Raw genomic sequence first — 17,086 nt, 5'->3', positions numbered from 1 at the left:
TGGAGCTCAGCACGACTTTCTCTGGCTGGCAGAGTAGTAGTTGCCAACCAGGTGTTGTCGGCGACTATGTGGTACATCACTTCCTGCTGGATCTTCTCGAGTTCTTGTATCATCCAGGTAGAGAGGCTGATCGGGAACTTCCTTTGGTCAGGACGTGACACTCAGATAGCCCGAGCCAAGGTGGCTTGGCAGGTCATCACGCTTCCTTGTTCTCAGGGAGTGCTTGGGATCATTGATCCAACACAGCAGAGCAGAGCCCTTCTTGGGAAGTTCATAGTCAGAGGACTTCTTCCAGGTGAGGAGCCCTGGAAGGAGTTCTTGCTGCAGAGGCTTCGTGCCAGGGTGCCTCAGTCAAGAGGCCCTTGGCAACCTTCGACCAGATGGATCTTTACAGAGATGCGCAGAGTTGGTTTGAGCAGGAGACTGGAGGACCGCTTCGCTGTGAGTTTGCTTCGATCTTCGGAGCTCTTACGACGTGGCCTGGGGCAGAGACAGCCGACGTGCACGGAGGAGCGCCTAGGGCAGCCCCTCGTCTGGAACCCCATGGTTAGCACTCAGAGAGGCCACTTGGTTGGTAGTCAGCCTCATGTTTCCTGGGGTCCCATGGCAGCAAGTCCAGCGCCCTCTCTAGGTGACTTGCTAGAGTTCACAGGTTTGTCAAAGGAGGTGCAGGGTTTCCAGCTACAGGGCATGAGAGGGGTGCAGAGCATGTGTCAGGACATCTCAGAGTCAGTTCCAACTGAGTGGCTCACGCCTCTCGAGCCAGTAGCACCCCGATGGATGGGAGCCTTCACACGACTGGAGGTTCTCATCTCAGTCAAGGCCTGCTCAGAGACTATCCCAGCCCTGTTCTTCGAGCTTCAGGGTGGGGGCACAGTCGAGTTCTTGGCAGCCTTTTGGGAGAGGCTGTGGGACTCCAGACAGCCGAGGCGCGTCACCTTGTTTCAGTGGCTGGTCGCACACAGAGCTACAGAAGTAGGGAGCTGGCTAGTGCATAGTGGTCTCTCGGCCGCATGTGCAGCCTGTGACCATTTGGTGGAGACTCAGCGTCACTGTCTTTGGGACTATCCCTCGGCCCAATAGGTGTGGCTACGAGTTCTTCGGCTGATGCCTACTCTCTCCACGGCTCGACAGTACACTTGGGGGGCAGCGGCTTGGTCCACTCTCACGAGCCCGGCACTTCAGTTTGAGCTATCTTCCACCAGCAGGATGATAGTGATACAGGGGGGGCGACCTAGACTCCAGCCTGCTACAGAGCTTACTCCACAGGAGTGGTGCAGTGAGAGAGAGGAGTGTTGGGAGCTCATCAGTGGCCTGACACTTTGGTTCATCTGGCGGGCCCACTAATTCCGCGTCTTTGAGGCTCACCCGGTACCACCAGCAAAGACTGTTCGTGACTTTTGGCTAGAGCTGATCCGTACTCTCAGAGGATAGCTTGAGGGACTACAGGGCAGCTCCGACCGCATACGGGAGCGCCGCGAGGCTTTCCTTCGACTCTGGCGCCCTGGGCCTTTCTACACCATTGTCCAGGGTGTGCTCATATGGCACTACCGTCCACCTGTGTGGCTCTTCCCTCCTCCCATCTCTTGATTCAGCCTCATTGTATATATGCTGTTTTTTCATTGGGAGAGTCTCCCCATCATGTTTGTTTTAGCCCTCTCTTGCAGAGGTGGTTGTAGCCCTATGGGCAGTTTTCATTAACTAATAGAAGGATCTTTTTCACGGAAAAAAAAAAAGTCTCTCCATCCACGAAGTTGCAAAGAGATTTCAAAACAGTACGAGGTCGTCCTTTATACTACTAGGTTTTTGTTGATGGCATATTTAGATCAGCGTATACTGAAGATAGTGCTTGCTTGGAACCACCTTGGCCAAGAGGATTTGTATTACACAAAAGTGAAATTGTGGATGTTGGATTTAAGGATCATAACCTTTGCGAATTGAGCAAGAAGCAAAATTTTGGATTTTAGACAATACCTGTTGCACCGTTCTGCTTAGATAAATGAGGTACAAGCCAATCAAACAGCCCCCTTCTATTAATTCCTTCGAGTTTCTTTTTGCCAAATTCAACCAGCAATCCCCACAACTCTCCAACAACCCATTTTTCATTTAGAATCCAATCTGCTACCTGGACCAAAATTGCAAATTATCAGAACTGGAAACGGACTATTAAGTTTAAAAGCTTCTGAGGTGATGCTTTACAGCACCTGTTGTAGCTTGCGTCCATGGGAGCAACCAAAAGTGTAATAATACAGGAATGGCCGACCTGCCTGAGGCGCAAAATGCGTATTAGAACAGTTGCTCAAATTTTCGTGGATAGTCCTAATTAGTATGCCTTTGTTTTGAAGGCACATTCCCTAATTCTTCCATCAGTTAATGGTTGCCAACTGTCTATGGAGCTTAATCTGACCGCCTGTCTGTTACCACAAGAAAGCAGCTACAGAACTATAATGTCTATGCATGTACATAAGCTTTCTTATAAAAAAGACATTAACAAAGAGTCAACATGAAATGTCCTGGAGCGGTCTCGGGCACGCGCTCGCTGCTGCTGATCCCCCCCTACTCGCCACGCCTCCCTCACCTGTCCACCAGCCCCCCCTCCCCTCCTTGCGTTGCTATCAGCAGCACGCCACCCCACCTCTCCCGCCTTGCGCTGCCCTCGACAGCCCGCCAGCCCTCTCCCACCTAGCGCTGCCCACAGAAGCCCACCAGCCCCTTTCCCGACTCACGCTCCCTCGACCTGCTCACCCGCTTCCTTTGTTGTGGGGCTGATTCGCAGCCCATTCGGCCCCTCGTTGACACCAGCAGACACAGAATGGTGGCCCATGCTCAACCATAGAAGGACTCCCTCACCCGACCCCGCAGAGCTGACCCTTCGACTTGCTCTTTCGCCAGCGAGCTTGATGGCCGAGGTGGAACGCTTGCAAGCCTCCTTGGTTATCTGCAAGATTATTGGCACTCGACCCAGCCGAGGCAAGATTCGGGATTTACTTCAGGCCCGACTATTCTCCGAAGTGGGCAAGATCACCGATGTCCAGATCCTCGGGAGAGGGTATTCTCAGATAAGAGTTCAAATCTCCAGAGATGATGGCCAAGGTGATATCGACGAGCCCGCTCGGTATCTGAGCAGCTCTTCAAACGATGGAATCATGGTTTCGACCCTACTACAGATGTGCTTGAGGAGGAGGCCGACTTGCCTATTTTGATATGCTTCCCAGGCCTAAGGAGAGAGTACCTCCCTCTACTACAGTTCTAGAGTCACCACGCACTACAACTTTTTTTTTTTTTTCGAGAAAAAGATCCTTCTATTAGTTAATGAAAGCTGCCCATAGGGCTACATCCACCTCTGCAAGAGAGGGCTACAACAAACATGATGGGGAGACTCTCCCAATGAAAAAACAGCATATATACAATGGGGCTAAATCAAGAGATGGGAGGAGGGAAAAGCCACACAGGTGGACAATAGTGCCATCTGAGCACCCCCTGGACCATGGAGTAAAACGGCCCAGGGCGCCAGAGACGAAGGAAAGCCTCGCGGCGCTCCCGCATGCGGTCGGAGCTGCCCTGTAGTCCCTCAAGCTGTCCTCTGAGAGTGTGGATCAGCTCTAGCCAAAAGTCACGAACAGTCTCCGCTGGTGGTACACGGCGAGCCTCAAAGATGCGGAAGCAACGGGCCCGCCAGATGAACCAGAGAGCTAGGCCGCTGATGAGCTCCCAACACTCCGCTCTCTCACTGCTCCACTCCTGTGGAGTAAGGTCTGTAGCAGGCTGGAGTGTAGGTCGACCCCCCTGTATCACTATCATCCTGCTGGTGGAAGATAGCTCAAACTGAAGTGCCGGGCCCGTGAGGGTGGACCAAGCCGCCGCCCCCCAAGTGTACTGTCGAGCCGTGGAGAGGGCAGGCATCAGCCAAAGAACTCGTAGCCACACCTGCGGGGCCGAGGGGTAGTCCCAAAGACAGTGTCGCTGACTCTCCACCAACTGGTCACAGGCTGTACATGCGGCCGAGAGACCACTATGTACAAGCCAGCTCCCTACTGCTGTGGCTCTGTGTGCAACCAACCACTGGAACAAGATGACGCGCCTCGACTGTCCGGAGTCCCACAGCCGCTGCCAAAAAGCTACCAAGAACTCAACTGTGAGACCCTCCTCCTACCAATGACGTGCTGCAGCGGGGCGGGCCTCTCTCTGTGCTGCAAGTATATGACGTCCAAGCCGAACAGTGTACTGAAAGAAAGGGACTCCTGGGCGGTCTGCAGAAGAGAATGGGTCCCTCCATAGCCACTCACCAGGATCCCACTGTACTCGTGCCAGTGGACAGCACTCCCAAGCCCATAGCCTCCAGTGTCCTGTCTCAAGAGCTGCTGGGTCAGGGTCTATGACGCAAGTCCTCCCACAGATGCCCACAACTCGGATCCTCTGGAAACAACACTCTGCTATCTGCGGGGCCTCTACTGCAACTCTCTGTAATCGTCCCCCACCCTGAAGCTCGAATAACAAGGCTGGGACAGTCTCTGAGCAAGCCCTGACTGAAATGAGAACCTCCAGTCGTGTGACGGCTCCCATCCACCGGGGTGCTACTGGCTCGAGAGGCGTGAGCCAATCAGCTGGAACTGACTCTGAGATGTCCTGACACATGCTCTGAACCCCTCTCATGCCCTGTAGCTGGACAACCTGCACCTCCTCTGACAAACCTGTGAAGTCTAGCCAGTCACCTAGAGAGCGCGCTGGACCTGCTGCCATGGGACCCCAAGAAACATGAGGCCTACTCCCAACCAAGTGGCCTCTCTGAGTGCTAACCATGGGGTTCTAGACGAGGGGCTGCCGGAGGCGCTCCTCCGTGCACGTCGGCTGTCGCTGCTCTAGGCCACGCCGCAATATCTCCCAAGAACGAAGCAAACTCACAGCGAATCGGTCCTCCAGTCTCCTGCTCAAACCAACTCGGCGCAACTCTGTAAAGATCCATCTGGTCGAAGGTTGCCAAGGGCCTCCTGACTGAGGCACCCTGGCACGAAGCCTCTGCAACAAGAACTCCTTCCAGGGCTCCTCGCCTGGAAGAAGTCCTCTGACGACGAACTTCCCAAGAAGGGCTCTGCTCTGCTCTGCTGTGCTGGATCAATGATCCCAAGCCCTCCCTAAGAACAAGGAAGTGTGATGACCGACCAAGCCACCTTGGCTCGGGCAATCTGAGTGTCGCGGCCAGACCAAAGGAAGTTCCTGATCAACCTCTCTACCTGGCTGATGCAAGAACTCGAGAAGATCCAGCAAGAAGTGATGTACCACATAGTCGCCAACAACACCTGGTTGGCAACTACTACTCTACCAGCCAGCGAAAGTCGTGCTGAGCTCCAATGTAACAGCTTTCTCCTGATGGACAGGTGAAGAGGAGCAATCTGCTGCTCGGGGGACAAATCCAAACCAACCTGACAACCCAAGTACCGAACTGCAGTCCCTGGGGAAATCCACCTCAAACCCTCTCCTGGCATCCAATCTGGCACAGGAGTACTACCAACTGAGAAAGCCGCTGTCTTTCTCCAGTTGATCAGTGCGCCCGATGCACAGCAGAAGGTCTCCAAGGCCTGCCCACATCTGTGTAAATTGGCCTCCTCGCCCTCTAAGTACAAGGCTGAGTCGTCGGCAAACTCAGCGTCCAAAAGCTCATCTCCCCGTATAGGGAGTGCTAAGCCCCTCAAACCAACCTGCTATGACACCAAAAATCTGCTCATCGCCTCCGCATAGAACAGAAAGAGAAAGGGGGCAAGAGGACAACCCTGTCTGACCGATCGTGTGAGCATGAAGCGCTCACCTCTACCTCCTGCCAAAAGCACCTGACTGTGGGCCTGCCTGTACAAAGCTGACACCCCTCTGATCCAAGCCTCTGAGAAGCCCATCCTGCGTAGCGTGCCCTCTAGAAAGTCCCAGTCAACTCTGTCGTATGCCTTCTCAAAATCGAGAAGGAGAATCACAAGGTCCTCCCCACGGAGCCGTGCAAGGGCAGAAGCCTCCCAAAAAGTGAAGATGTTGTCAAGGATACTGCGTTCCTTGACAAAACCTGTCTGAGTCCCATGTATAAGGCTCTCCAAAAGTGGCTGAATCCTCAAACTCAGAGCCTTGGCAAGAATTTTGTAGGCTGAGTTGAGAATGGTGATGGGACGCCACTGTCGAATCTCATCCAAGGAGCCACCCTCCTTTGAAATGAGGTAAATCAGGCATAGTTACCGGGGAACGCCCCCTAGCCCCCGTTCCGGCGTTCCGGGGGGGCAGTTCCCTTCCCGAACGTTCCGAAACGTCCCGAAACGTTTGACGTTCCGGGTTGCCAGTGCAAACCGGAACGGCCGTTCTGGAACGTTCCAAACGCCCCCAAAACGTTCCGGAATGCCCCTGGAACGGCCAACGGCTACAAACAAATTTGGCAAAAATTGAAAAAATTGAAGTAAATTTTTGGGCTTCTTTTTGAAGTGTGCAAGGCCTCAAGGACTCATAAAATGCACCCCCCTCCCCCTTTCTCTCCACAAGCTAATCCTCAAGGCTCAAGCTCTCTCCCTCTCACACTCTCAAGATCTCTCCCTCTCAAGACTCACTCTCTCAAGGCTCAAGGCTTTAAGTCTTCAAGCTCTCTTCCTCTCCCTCCCACTCTCTCAAATCTCTCCCTCTCCCTCTCTCTCTCTCTCTCTCTCTCTCTCTCTCACATCATCTAGTCATAGCAAGATTGAATGGTCTTCAAAACGAGTTTTTTGTGAGTATTAGAGTCAAAGCACTCTAATACTCCTTGTATTTAAACACAAGGAGCTAAAAAATGCACTATTTGGGTGTTTTTTATACCTCCCGTTCCGCGCCGTTCCCGTTCCGAACCCCTAGCCGTTCCCCCGTTCCGCGGAGATCCCGTCGCCGTTCCCGTTCCGCGTTCCGGGTAACTATGAAATCAGGCCCTCACTCATGCTATCCGGCATCACTCCTGTGTGTAGAATGTACTGAAAGGCACTACAAAGATCTGGGCCAAGCAGGTCCCAGTACTCCAAGAAGAAGGTGAAAGTCAGCCCATCCTCACCTGGACAGCTACCACGAGGGAGGGCCCTAAGAGCCGTGTGCAGCTCCTCAAGCTGAAGAGGTAACTCAAGCCTCTGCCGCATCTCCTCAGTCACAAGACAAGGCATCTGTGCCCATACCTGCTCTCTGCATGCATCCTGTCTCTCTGACTCGGGCTCAGCCGACAGTAGCTCACGGTAAAAGTCAGTAGCAACTGCACGCATATCCTCTGGCTCACAAACAACTGACCCATCGGGTCTCCTCAACTGATTGACCTTGGCATGCGAGTGCCGAGGTCCCACTGTCTCAAAAAAAACACCTGTCACTCTGTCACCCACCTGAGTCCACTGAGATGCCTGTCGGTGGAAGGCAAACTCATGGCGCCTCTCCTCTGTGCAAACAAGCTCCTGTCGAGCCTGCTGTAGCTGCTCCTCCAACCATGGACTGTCTGGATGCTGCTCCTGCATCCTCTGTAGTGAAGCAATGCCTCGTCTGAGACGCTGCTCCTCCTCTCTCGCTGCAGCCCGTCGAGCCAAAGACTCCTGGAGAAAGAAGTGGCTAAGCTGAGCTAGGCCTGAGGCCACTCTGTCTGCAGGTGGAGCCTGGCTGTCCATGCCCTCTGTCCATAGAGCCTCGACCCTCTCTCTGAGTGATGAGTCCAACAAGACCAGCTCTGGGATGCGAAGCATCGTGCTCCCACTCCTCTGCCTGTCTGCCACTGTGAGGATCACTGGTGCATGGTCCGAGAAGGATGTCCCTGCCAGGATGCCCACTGATCCCCCCAAGTCACTGAAGTGGTCACTAGTGTAGAAGCGATCTATGCGCGATAGATTCACTCCTCCCACTCTGTGGTCCGATCTAGAGAAGGCAAGACTCTCTGGAGGCCTCACAAAGCCAGAATGCTGCCATGTATCCGAGACCCTCAACGTCATCCAAAACCTCTCCCAAGCTGCTAACTCGACTCCATGCAAAGTAGCATGGCTGCCTCCGATCCTGTCAGAAGGGTCCTCCAACATGTTGAAGTCCCCTCCTACACACCACTGGTCAACCTGTGGCAAAGACTCAACAATCTGTGACCAAAACTCTGCACGAGCACTCGCCACATTGGGCGCATAGATGTTCAGGAAACCCACAAGGCTACCCTGCACCTGCATAGTAATCCACTGAGCCCTGCCTGGTACAATAATCCCTCTGCCCACAATGACCTGCTGTAATGAGTCCGCAATAGTCATACATACCCCACCCTGGATGCCTCCAGGTCCAAAAGCACCTGACCAAAAGGTATCATAGCGTCCACGCAAAATCTGACCACATCGCCGAATGCGGCTCTCAGACAAATGGTGCTCCTGAAGCATAAGGAGATCAATCTCTCCTCCCACAAGGCAACGCTGAAGCTCCTGACGCAATCGGCCCCGCTGTCGCTGAAACTGGGGCCCACCTAGTCCCTGCACGTTCCACGAGACGATCCTCATGGGGAGCGAGAGAGAACAGATGCTGCCGCAGCAGCAAGACGAGCTATCTTCGAAGCAGGCTTGGATGGGGAGTAATCCGCATCCGAGCGTCCTCTAGATAGGCGAGACTGCAGTGAGTGCCTGGTCCAAGCCCAAGTAGAGCGAGCCGTGCGTAAAGCAACCTCCTCTGTCCAGGAGTCCTCATGAATGAATACATAGCAAGGCAAACACTGCGTATCAGCAAAAAAGTACACCACAATGTGTCTACATCCTGCAAAATCTGGGGGTGTCACCGCAAACTTGGCCAGTGGCCACAAAGTCTGCAGCAAATCTGTAACGCCAAGTTCTCCCATGTGGTGAGAGAACTCGAGAACCTGTGTATGCAACCATCCCACCACTGAGTCGAGGGACCACTCTGTCTCAGTCCTGCCACATAGGGGGAAGGAGAAACCAACTGCTGAGTCCAAGGCCTCTGTCCCCCTAGCGGCGAGGAACAAAGCGTGGACTCTGAAGCATGCTGCCTCGTGGTCTGCTGCGGAATCGCCAAGAAAACGAGTAAACCCGTAATCGAAGAAATCCCAGCGGCGTCGGAGGTCAAAGCTCGTCAAACCACGAGGGATAGCTGCAAGAGGAGAAGTCTGAATCTGCAATGGGGGCCGCATGAAGGGCTGACCCTCTCTCGCTAGGCGACTCGTGGCGAAGGCGCTGCCAAGAGATCTCCTGGCCGCCGGCAAGGGTCCAGTCTCCTGAGCCGATTGTGGTATTGAAGCAGGAGGAGGGGGAGAAGGGGCTGGGGGGGGGGGGGGGGGGGGAGAGGAGAAGCGGGGTGGGGCGGCAGAGACATGGGGGGGGCGAGGTGGGGAGTGAGCGGTAGCAGAGGGCGGGGGAGGGCATGAGGAGGAGGAGGGAAGATCGGAAGGCGGAGCGGCTGGCGAGGGTGAAGCGGAGGTGGTGGCTGGCGTAGGGGGCTCCTCCTGCTCAAGAGGACCAAAGCGGTTCCCCGTGGGAACCCACTGCTGCTGAGTAGGCACCTGGGGGCCACTCTGAGTGCCAGGCTATCGCTGTGGCCCCTGGCCTCGACGGCCACGGGCCTGCTGCCACCCCTCCTCCGTTGGAGCCCCAGGCTCGGAGGGTGGCGCTGAATCTGTGCTTTGTCGCTGGCTGTGGCTGCGGCCCAGCCTTGGCAGGCTGGGGCTGAGGCTAGGGTGCGGGTCGTGGTCTCCTCCGTGGACAGGCCTTCACTAGGTGGCCAGTCTGCCTGCAAATGAAGCACTGGTTCGGGAGACCCGAGTACTCCACACTCTGTCTAAACCAACCCCCACTCACCCGAGGCAGAAGGATGACCTTCGGGAGCGTGTGGGTATCTCTGACCAAAACTCGAACTGAAGGGATGCCAGCCGCCTTGGCAGCTACTGATGCTGCCGTACGAGGTGTCTCCAGGACAGTTCCGATGGCGGAGCCAATCCTGGAGAGAAGTGGAAGGTACTCCCTCCGTAAACCCGGAAAGCAGACTGAGATGGGGATGTCCGCCTCCTCTACTAGCACATCCGAAGACGAGTCAAAACCATGTCGCCACTGTCGAAAGTGGGCGCGTGATGCTCGGATGGCCAATGGACTCATAGCTATGACCTTGGAGGCCATCTCGGAAGTCTCGAACTCAATCTGGTAGTACCCCCGTCCGAGAATCTGGACATCCAAGATCTTGCCCAGCTCTACGAGGAGGCGGGCCTGGAGAAGGTCTCGCAGCTCTCCTCTGCTGGGACGAGTGCCGAGAACCTTGCAGATGACAGAAGTCGCCTGCAAGCGTTCTACCTCTGTGGCAAGGCTCGCTTGCTCTGCCGGCGTAAGAGCAAGTCGAATGGTGGGCTCAGCGGGGTCGGGCGAGGGGGCTTCAGGCAAGTCCCTCTGAGGTGAAGCTGGAGCCTCCATCTGTGTCTACTGCTGAGTCGAAGAAGCGGGCGGCGAAGAAGAAACCTGCAAACAAGTCAGCCAGGCACTTTTCCGAAGAGAAAGTGCTGCCGAGCCGGGTGCAGAGGGCCTTCGGGAGCGAAGAGGATGGGGGGGGGGGGGGGGGGGGGGGGGGGGGGGGCGAGGGGGAGGGGGGCTGTGCGGGGGTGCAGCGAGCGGGGGGGGGGGGGGGGATGGGCGCAGGGGGCGGCGAGGGGGGGCGCGGGCGGGGCAGGGGGGCGGGGGGGGGGGGGCGGGGGGGGGGGCGCGGGGGGGGGGGGGGGGGGCAGCGGGGGGGGGGGGGGGGGGGGGGGGGGGGGGGGGGGGGGAGAGGGATGGCGCAACAGTAAAAGGGGGGGGGGGGGGGGGGGGGGGGGGGGGGGGGGGGAGCAGCAGTAGCGAGCAGTTTTCGATAAAAACCGTTGACAGTAATACTTACGCACTACAACTTTAGGTGTGGCCAAGGGCGGAGGTGTACCTAATGCGCGGGTTCTTGTTTGTGACACACTCCCTCCCGAAGGTGATACTGTTGCCTCGTGTGAGCAGCGGTTGGATCAAACAAAGTGTGGAGTATTCGGGTCTCCCGAATCAGTGCTTCATTTGCAGACAGATGGGCCACTTAGCAAAGGCCTGTCCTCACTGGAGATCTCGACCCACAACACATGCGCAACCTTCCAAGGTTGAGCATGCCCAACAGACAGGTACCGAGGACACATGCTGGTACCTCGACAGAGGCCAGCGATACCTTCAAACGCCTCTGTTCCGTCGCCTCCTCCTCCACCTTCACCCTGACCTCCCACTCCTCCTCTCTCCCGGGTGGGGCCCCCAACCTCATCTCCCGACCCATCCCACACTCCTCCTCAGACGCAGGGAACTGGACACACATCTGCAACGAGACGATCTCTTGGTAGTGCTTTCGTTACGAGTCGGATGGCTCGGGAGGGACACCCCCACCCGAGGACGTCACTTCTGGTTCAGACCTCTCCTTTTGCAACAATCCCTCGGGGTTTCACCAGCTTTGACATTCACAGACGATGGGACTTCTTCGATTACAGCTTCACAAGCTTCCTAGGGTCCCGACCTGGAGGATGATGCTTGCTTTCGAGTCCACGTCCTCTTTCTAGCAGCCCGAGGCACTGAGGCTCTAGATACAGCACTAGGTTTCTCCTTCCGCTATGTGGCAGGGATCCTACAGAGTGGACCCTGCACACAGTTCTTGACTGGCTCCAGGTTCATGCCATTGAGTTCTCACACCACATAGGGGACCTACGGGTGACAAAGTCTGATACAAACACTTTGGCCTTTAGCCAAGTTCGCCGCCGGATGCGGTAGGTTGCACGCACATTGTGGTGCATTTGTTTGTTGACACTCAGAGCCCCCCTTGCTATGTATTTGTACATGAGGATTCTTGGACAGAGGGTGTAGCCCTACGGGCTGCACGCTCGGCCTGGGCTTGGGTGGGACAGTCACTTCAAATGTGTTTGTCTAGAGGTCGCTCGGATGCGGATTACTCCCCATCAAAGCGGGCCTCCAAAGATAGCGAGGTTGGCTGTTGTTGCAGCATCTGTTTTTTCTCACTCACTCCATGAGGATTGTCTCATGGAATGTGCAAGATTAGGAGGACCCCAGTTTCAGCGTCAGAGGGGTCGATTGCGTCAGGAGCTTCAACGATGGCTTGTGGGTGGTGAGATTGATATTCTTATGCTACAAGAGCATCATCTTTGTGAGAGCCGCATTAGATGATGTGGTCAGATTTTGCGCGGTCGCTATGAGACGTTTTGGCGAGCTACATTTGAACCTGGAGATATCCAGGGAGGGGTATGTATGACTATTGCGGATTCTTGGCAGCATGCCATTGTGGGCAGAGGGTGAGCTACATTTGAACCTAGAGATATCCAGGGAGGGGTATGTATGACTATTACGGATTCTTGGCAGCATGCCATTGTGGGCAGAGGTATTATAGACCTAGACAGGTTTTGTAAAGGAGCGTAATATCCTTGACGACATCTTCACTTTTTAAGAGGCGTCTCTGCCCTCGCACGTCTCTGAGGAGAGGATTTGGTCATACTCCTCCTCGATTTTGAGAAGGCCTATGACAGAGTTGACTAGGACTTCCTGGAGGGAACTCTTGTCACGTGACACATCCAACCCTATGTGTCCGTGGACAAGCTACAGTATGACCAGGGTTCAGTTCACTCAAGTCAATCTAGAATAGAAAGTCATCTGGCACTTTTGTGAGTCTGTTCGCAGACCGTGCATGTCCAGACACTTAGATTAGATGCATATCCTCTAGTTGCACATAGCATGATCATCAGATTTCCATCAAAACCCATCATTAGCATTTTTAAGTACATAGACCTATTTTCTCTATTTTTGACATTTTTCACTTATTATTTTTAAGTGACTTTTGTTGGGAACCAGGTAGGGCAATTTTGCTAAGTTTATATATAGAAACCTAGCGCTAGCACTTTCTGGCAAAAGAGGCAGCAGGAGCTTCGGTTCAACATGCACCTTCTCAGCAAGACCCCCCCCCCCCCCCCATGCAGTTGACCTAGCGTTTTCTGCAAGGAGATCCAAATTCTGCCTTGGCGTTTTTGCATGCAATTCAGCCCTTGGCATTTTTGCATTGCAGCACAGTAGATCCACGGCAAGGCGCAGCAGAAGCCCCAACGTTAGGAGATTTCCACAGCAGAGCCCAAATCAGCCCAGCGTTTTTGCATCAGCCTGACACCCTCAACATTTTTTGAGATCTTTGCGACAGAATCAGCCCATAGACTAGCGTTTTCAGTTTTCAGCAGTTAGAACCCGCAGAAGAAGTCCCAAACCTTGCAGATCTCACCTTCCCGCAACAGATCCTCGCCGCACGGTCAGATCCCGCGAAGTTTGCAATTTCAGCCCAAAAAACGCAAATTTCAGCATCTGCATTTTCAGCGCGTCGTTGCATCGTCACCATCGACATCGTCACCGACATAGATTCAGAATTCAGCAGATAAAGATTTGCCGATTTCAGCCCTTAGCATTTTCAGATTTCAGACCGTCTCGTCGTCGTCCTCATCATCGTCGACATTGTTGGCAAGTTCAAGCATTGTAGAGATTTGTGCAATCATAAGTAGACTGCTCTCGCCATAGAGAGTGGGGCCTTCGGAGGAGGGTTTGACAACATTCTGGTGTCATATTCTTCTTTCTCTATCTCTCAGTCTCATACACCTTCATTCACAGTGTTCACCACTTTGTTTGTGTCCATTGCACTCTCTCACTAAAGGAACGGAAGGCTCTCCCTTCCGTAAGTAAAAGGAACCCTTGAGCACAGTTCGGAGCACTCATCTTGAGCAAAGTTCAACATTCACTTCCGATGCACCTTACATTGGTCTGAGAGATTTGGCAGTGTTCTATATCACTCGAGGAAAGAACCACAAGAAATTTTTTTTTGCTTGTTGCGGTCGCACGTAACCTAAGTCCTCTTGGGCATGTTGATTCCTAATCGTGTTTTGGAAGAGTGACAAGAAACCCAAAAAAGAAGGGCTTGTCCAGCCTCCCCTTGTGCCTCTTTTCACTCATTGAGAGCGGACCGTGCACTTAGCGACCGGCCAATCGACGTGAGGTGGGAAAAAGCAACCTTGGTGTGAGCGCAAGGCCGCCAAGGGGTGCGCCCGCGGAAAAGAGCAGAACTCGAGTAAAGAGAAGATCCTTACTCTTTCACTAAAGGAACGGAAGGCTCTCCCTTCCGTAAGTAAAAGGAACCCTTGAGCACAATTCGGAGCACTCATCTTAAGCAAAGTTCAACATTCACTTCCGATGCACCTTACAACTCTACAGAGGATGGGTTTCACAGATACTTGGATCGGAGGTGTGTCAGCCCTCTACAAGCGTGCGCAAAGTTAGGTGCCCTTGGTAGGGGGAAGAGGGGAGCTCCTCTTGCTCACGCGTTCGGTCAGACATGATTGCCCTCTTCCCCCTTCCTCTTTATGTTCTATGCTGAGGCGATGAGCAGATTTTTGATTTCTCAGCAAGTTGGCTTGTGAGCTCCCTATTACGACAGATTAGCTTCTTGACACTGAGTTTGCCGACGACTCAGCCTTGTAATTGGAGGGCCAAGAGGGCAATCTGCATAGGTGTGAGCAGGCTCTTGAGGTGTTTTGATGTGCATTGGACGCACTGATCAACTGACGGAAGGCATTAGCTTTCTAGGTTGGCAATGCTCCTACGCCTGATTGGTCACCAGGTGAGGGTTTTAGATGGATTCCCCCAGGGACTACAGTTTGTTAGTTGGGTTGTTAGGTTGGCCTGTACTTGTCCTTTGAGCAAAAGATTGCTCCTCTCCTCCTGTCCATTAGGAGGAAGTTGCTGCATTGGAGTTCGGCACGGCTTTCTTTGGCAGGCAGAGTTGTAGTGGCCAACCAAGCGCTATTGGCTACTATATGGTAGAGTTCGGCACGGCTCTCTTTGGCAGGCAGAGTTGTAGTGGCCAACCAAGTGTTGTTGGCTACCATGTGGTACATCACGTCTTGTCTGATCTTCTCGAGCTTCTGTATCAGCCATCTAGAGAGGCTGATCAGGAACTTTCTTTGGTCAGGGCACGACACCCGGTTAGCCCGGGCCAAAGTAGCCTGGCACGTCATCACCCTACCGTGTTCTCAGGGGAGGGTGGAATCATCGACCCAGCACAGTAGAGCAGAGCCCTTCTTGGGAAGTTTGTGGTCAGAGGACTGCTTCCAGGGGAGGAGCCCTGAAAGGAGTTGTTGTTTCTGCGGCTTCGAGCTCGAATGCCTCATGCACGAGGCCCTTAGAGCCCTTCCATCAGATGGATCTTTACAGAGATACGCAAAGTTGGTCTGAGCATGAGGCTGGATAATCGATTTACTACGAGCCTACTTCACTCTTTGGGGGCAGCTACGGAGTGGCCTGGAGCAGCACCGCCCCCCTTGCATAGAGGAGTGCTTGAGACAGCCCCTCGTTTGGAACCCCATGGTTAGCACTCAGAGAGGCCACGTAGTTGGTAGTAGGCCTCATGTTTCTTGGGGTCCCATGGCAGAGGGCCCAGCCTGCACTCCCGGTGACTGGCTTCAGTTTTCAAGTTTGTCAGAGGAGGTACAGAACATCCAGCTACGAGGCATGAGAGGGGTGCAGAGCATGTGCCAGGACATTACAAAGGCTTTACCTGCTGACTAGCTCACCCCTCTAGAGACAGCAGCTCCAAGATGGAGGGGGCCTTCATGCGACTGGAGGTCCTCATCACAGTTTGTGCTTGCTTGGAGTCCGTCCATGTTCTTTGGGAGAGGGTCAACTACACAAAGTCTCGGTAGAGGCTCCACAGGTTGCAAAGTGTTGTTTTTAGAGGATACGAGTAGTGGGCATCTATGGGAGGACTTGTGTCACAGTTTTGACCGAGCAGATCTTGAGATAGGCCACTGGAGGCTTTTGGGCTTGGGAGAGCTGCCCTCTGGTACGAGTGCACTAGGATCCTGGAGAGTGGTTTTGGAGAGACCCCTTCTCTTCAGCCAACCACCCTGGGTCCCCTTTCTTTCAGCACATTGTTCGACTGGGGCGTCACATACTGGCGCACAAAGAGAGGCTGCAGCACTTCATTGGCAGGAGGAGGGTATCAGAGCTGAGTTCTTGACAGGCTTTTGGGAGCGGTTCTGGGACTCCAGACAGCTGAGGCGAGTCACTTTGTTCCAGTGGCTAGCTGGTACATAGTGGCCTTTTGGCAGCCTGTGCAGCTTGTGACCATCCTTTGGAGAGCCCAGTGTCACTGTCTATGGGATTGCCCCATGGCACAGCAAGTTTGGCTTCACGTTCTTTGGCTGATGTCAGTTGTCCACAGCGCTACGGTTCACTTGGGGTGTTGCTGCCTGATCCACCCTCACGAGCCCTGCGCTCCAGTTTGAGCTATCTTCCACCAGCAGGATGATAGTGATCCAGGGGGGTCGACCTACACTTCAGCCTGCTACAGAGCTTACCCCCCAAGAGTGGTGCAGTGAGAGAGAGGTGTGTTGGGAGCTCGTCTGTGGCCTGACACTCTGGTTCATTTGGCGGGCCCGCTGCTTCCGAATCTTCGAGGCTCGCCCTGTCCCACCAGCGGAGACTGTTCGTGACTTTTGGCTGGAGTTGATCCATACTCTCAGGGGTCAGTTCGAGAGCCTTCAGGGCAGCTCCAACCGCATGTAGGAGCACAGAGAGGCTTTCCTGCGACTCTGGCGCCCAGGGCCCTTCTTCACCATGGTCCAAGGTGTGCCCAGATGGCACTACCGGCCACCTATGTGGCTCTGTCCTCCTCCCATTTTGTGATTTAGCCCCATTGTACATATTTTGTTTTCTCACTGGGAGAGCCTCCCCATGCTCTCTAGTGTAGCCCCATGTTTCTTAACTAATGGAAGGGTCTTTTTTCGGGGAAGGGGGGGGGGGTGTTTAAAAATGTCCTGGAGCTTCCAAGCACCTGAGCTCATAAAAAGGAGTTGTTTGTGTAAGAGTCAAGAAACCATGCTATGTCATCCCCAGCCCTAACCTTAAATAATAATCCAATCGCAAACAAAAATCTCTGTATTAACACAAGTCTACAGGACTCAACTTTGAAGGTTCACTGATCAAGGAGCTGAACAGCAGAAACCCCACTGTTTCACCCTCAATGATGAGAAAGGGGGCTAACCCAACCAGCTAAAATCTGC

The 17,086-nt window shown here is 54.1% G+C and overlaps 1 protein-coding gene across 5 annotated transcripts in view; it reads right to left on the bottom strand.

Annotated features, from left to right (window-relative positions):
* The window catches only part of LOC147464544 (poly(ADP-ribose) glycohydrolase 1-like), a 98,714-nt gene that overhangs the window by 12,406 nt on the left and 69,222 nt on the right, over window positions 1–17,086 (bottom strand). For 3 of the 5 annotated variants that reach the window (XM_086515467.1, XM_086515452.1, XM_086515461.1), the window contains exons 10-11: window positions 2,205–2,267; window positions 1,975–2,125 (exon numbers count right to left, since the gene is read on the bottom strand). The exons of the other annotated variants lie outside the window; for them this stretch is intronic. In XM_086515467.1, coding sequence (XP_086371593.1) covers window positions 1,975–2,125; window positions 2,205–2,267 — 214 coding nt within the window. The remainder of the gene's footprint in view (window positions 1–1,974; window positions 2,126–2,204; window positions 2,268–17,086) is intronic. 5 annotated transcript variants of the gene reach the window in all.

The sequence above is a fragment of the Adiantum capillus-veneris genome, chromosome 1, assembly GCF_014529385.1.
Source record: "Adiantum capillus-veneris isolate H3 chromosome 1, ASM1452938v2, whole genome shotgun sequence".
Classification (NCBI taxonomy): Eukaryota; Viridiplantae; Streptophyta; class Polypodiopsida; order Polypodiales; family Pteridaceae; genus Adiantum; species Adiantum capillus-veneris.
The sequence above is the reverse complement of the archived record's forward strand: the minus strand, read 5'-3'. Positions and strand labels throughout refer to the sequence as shown.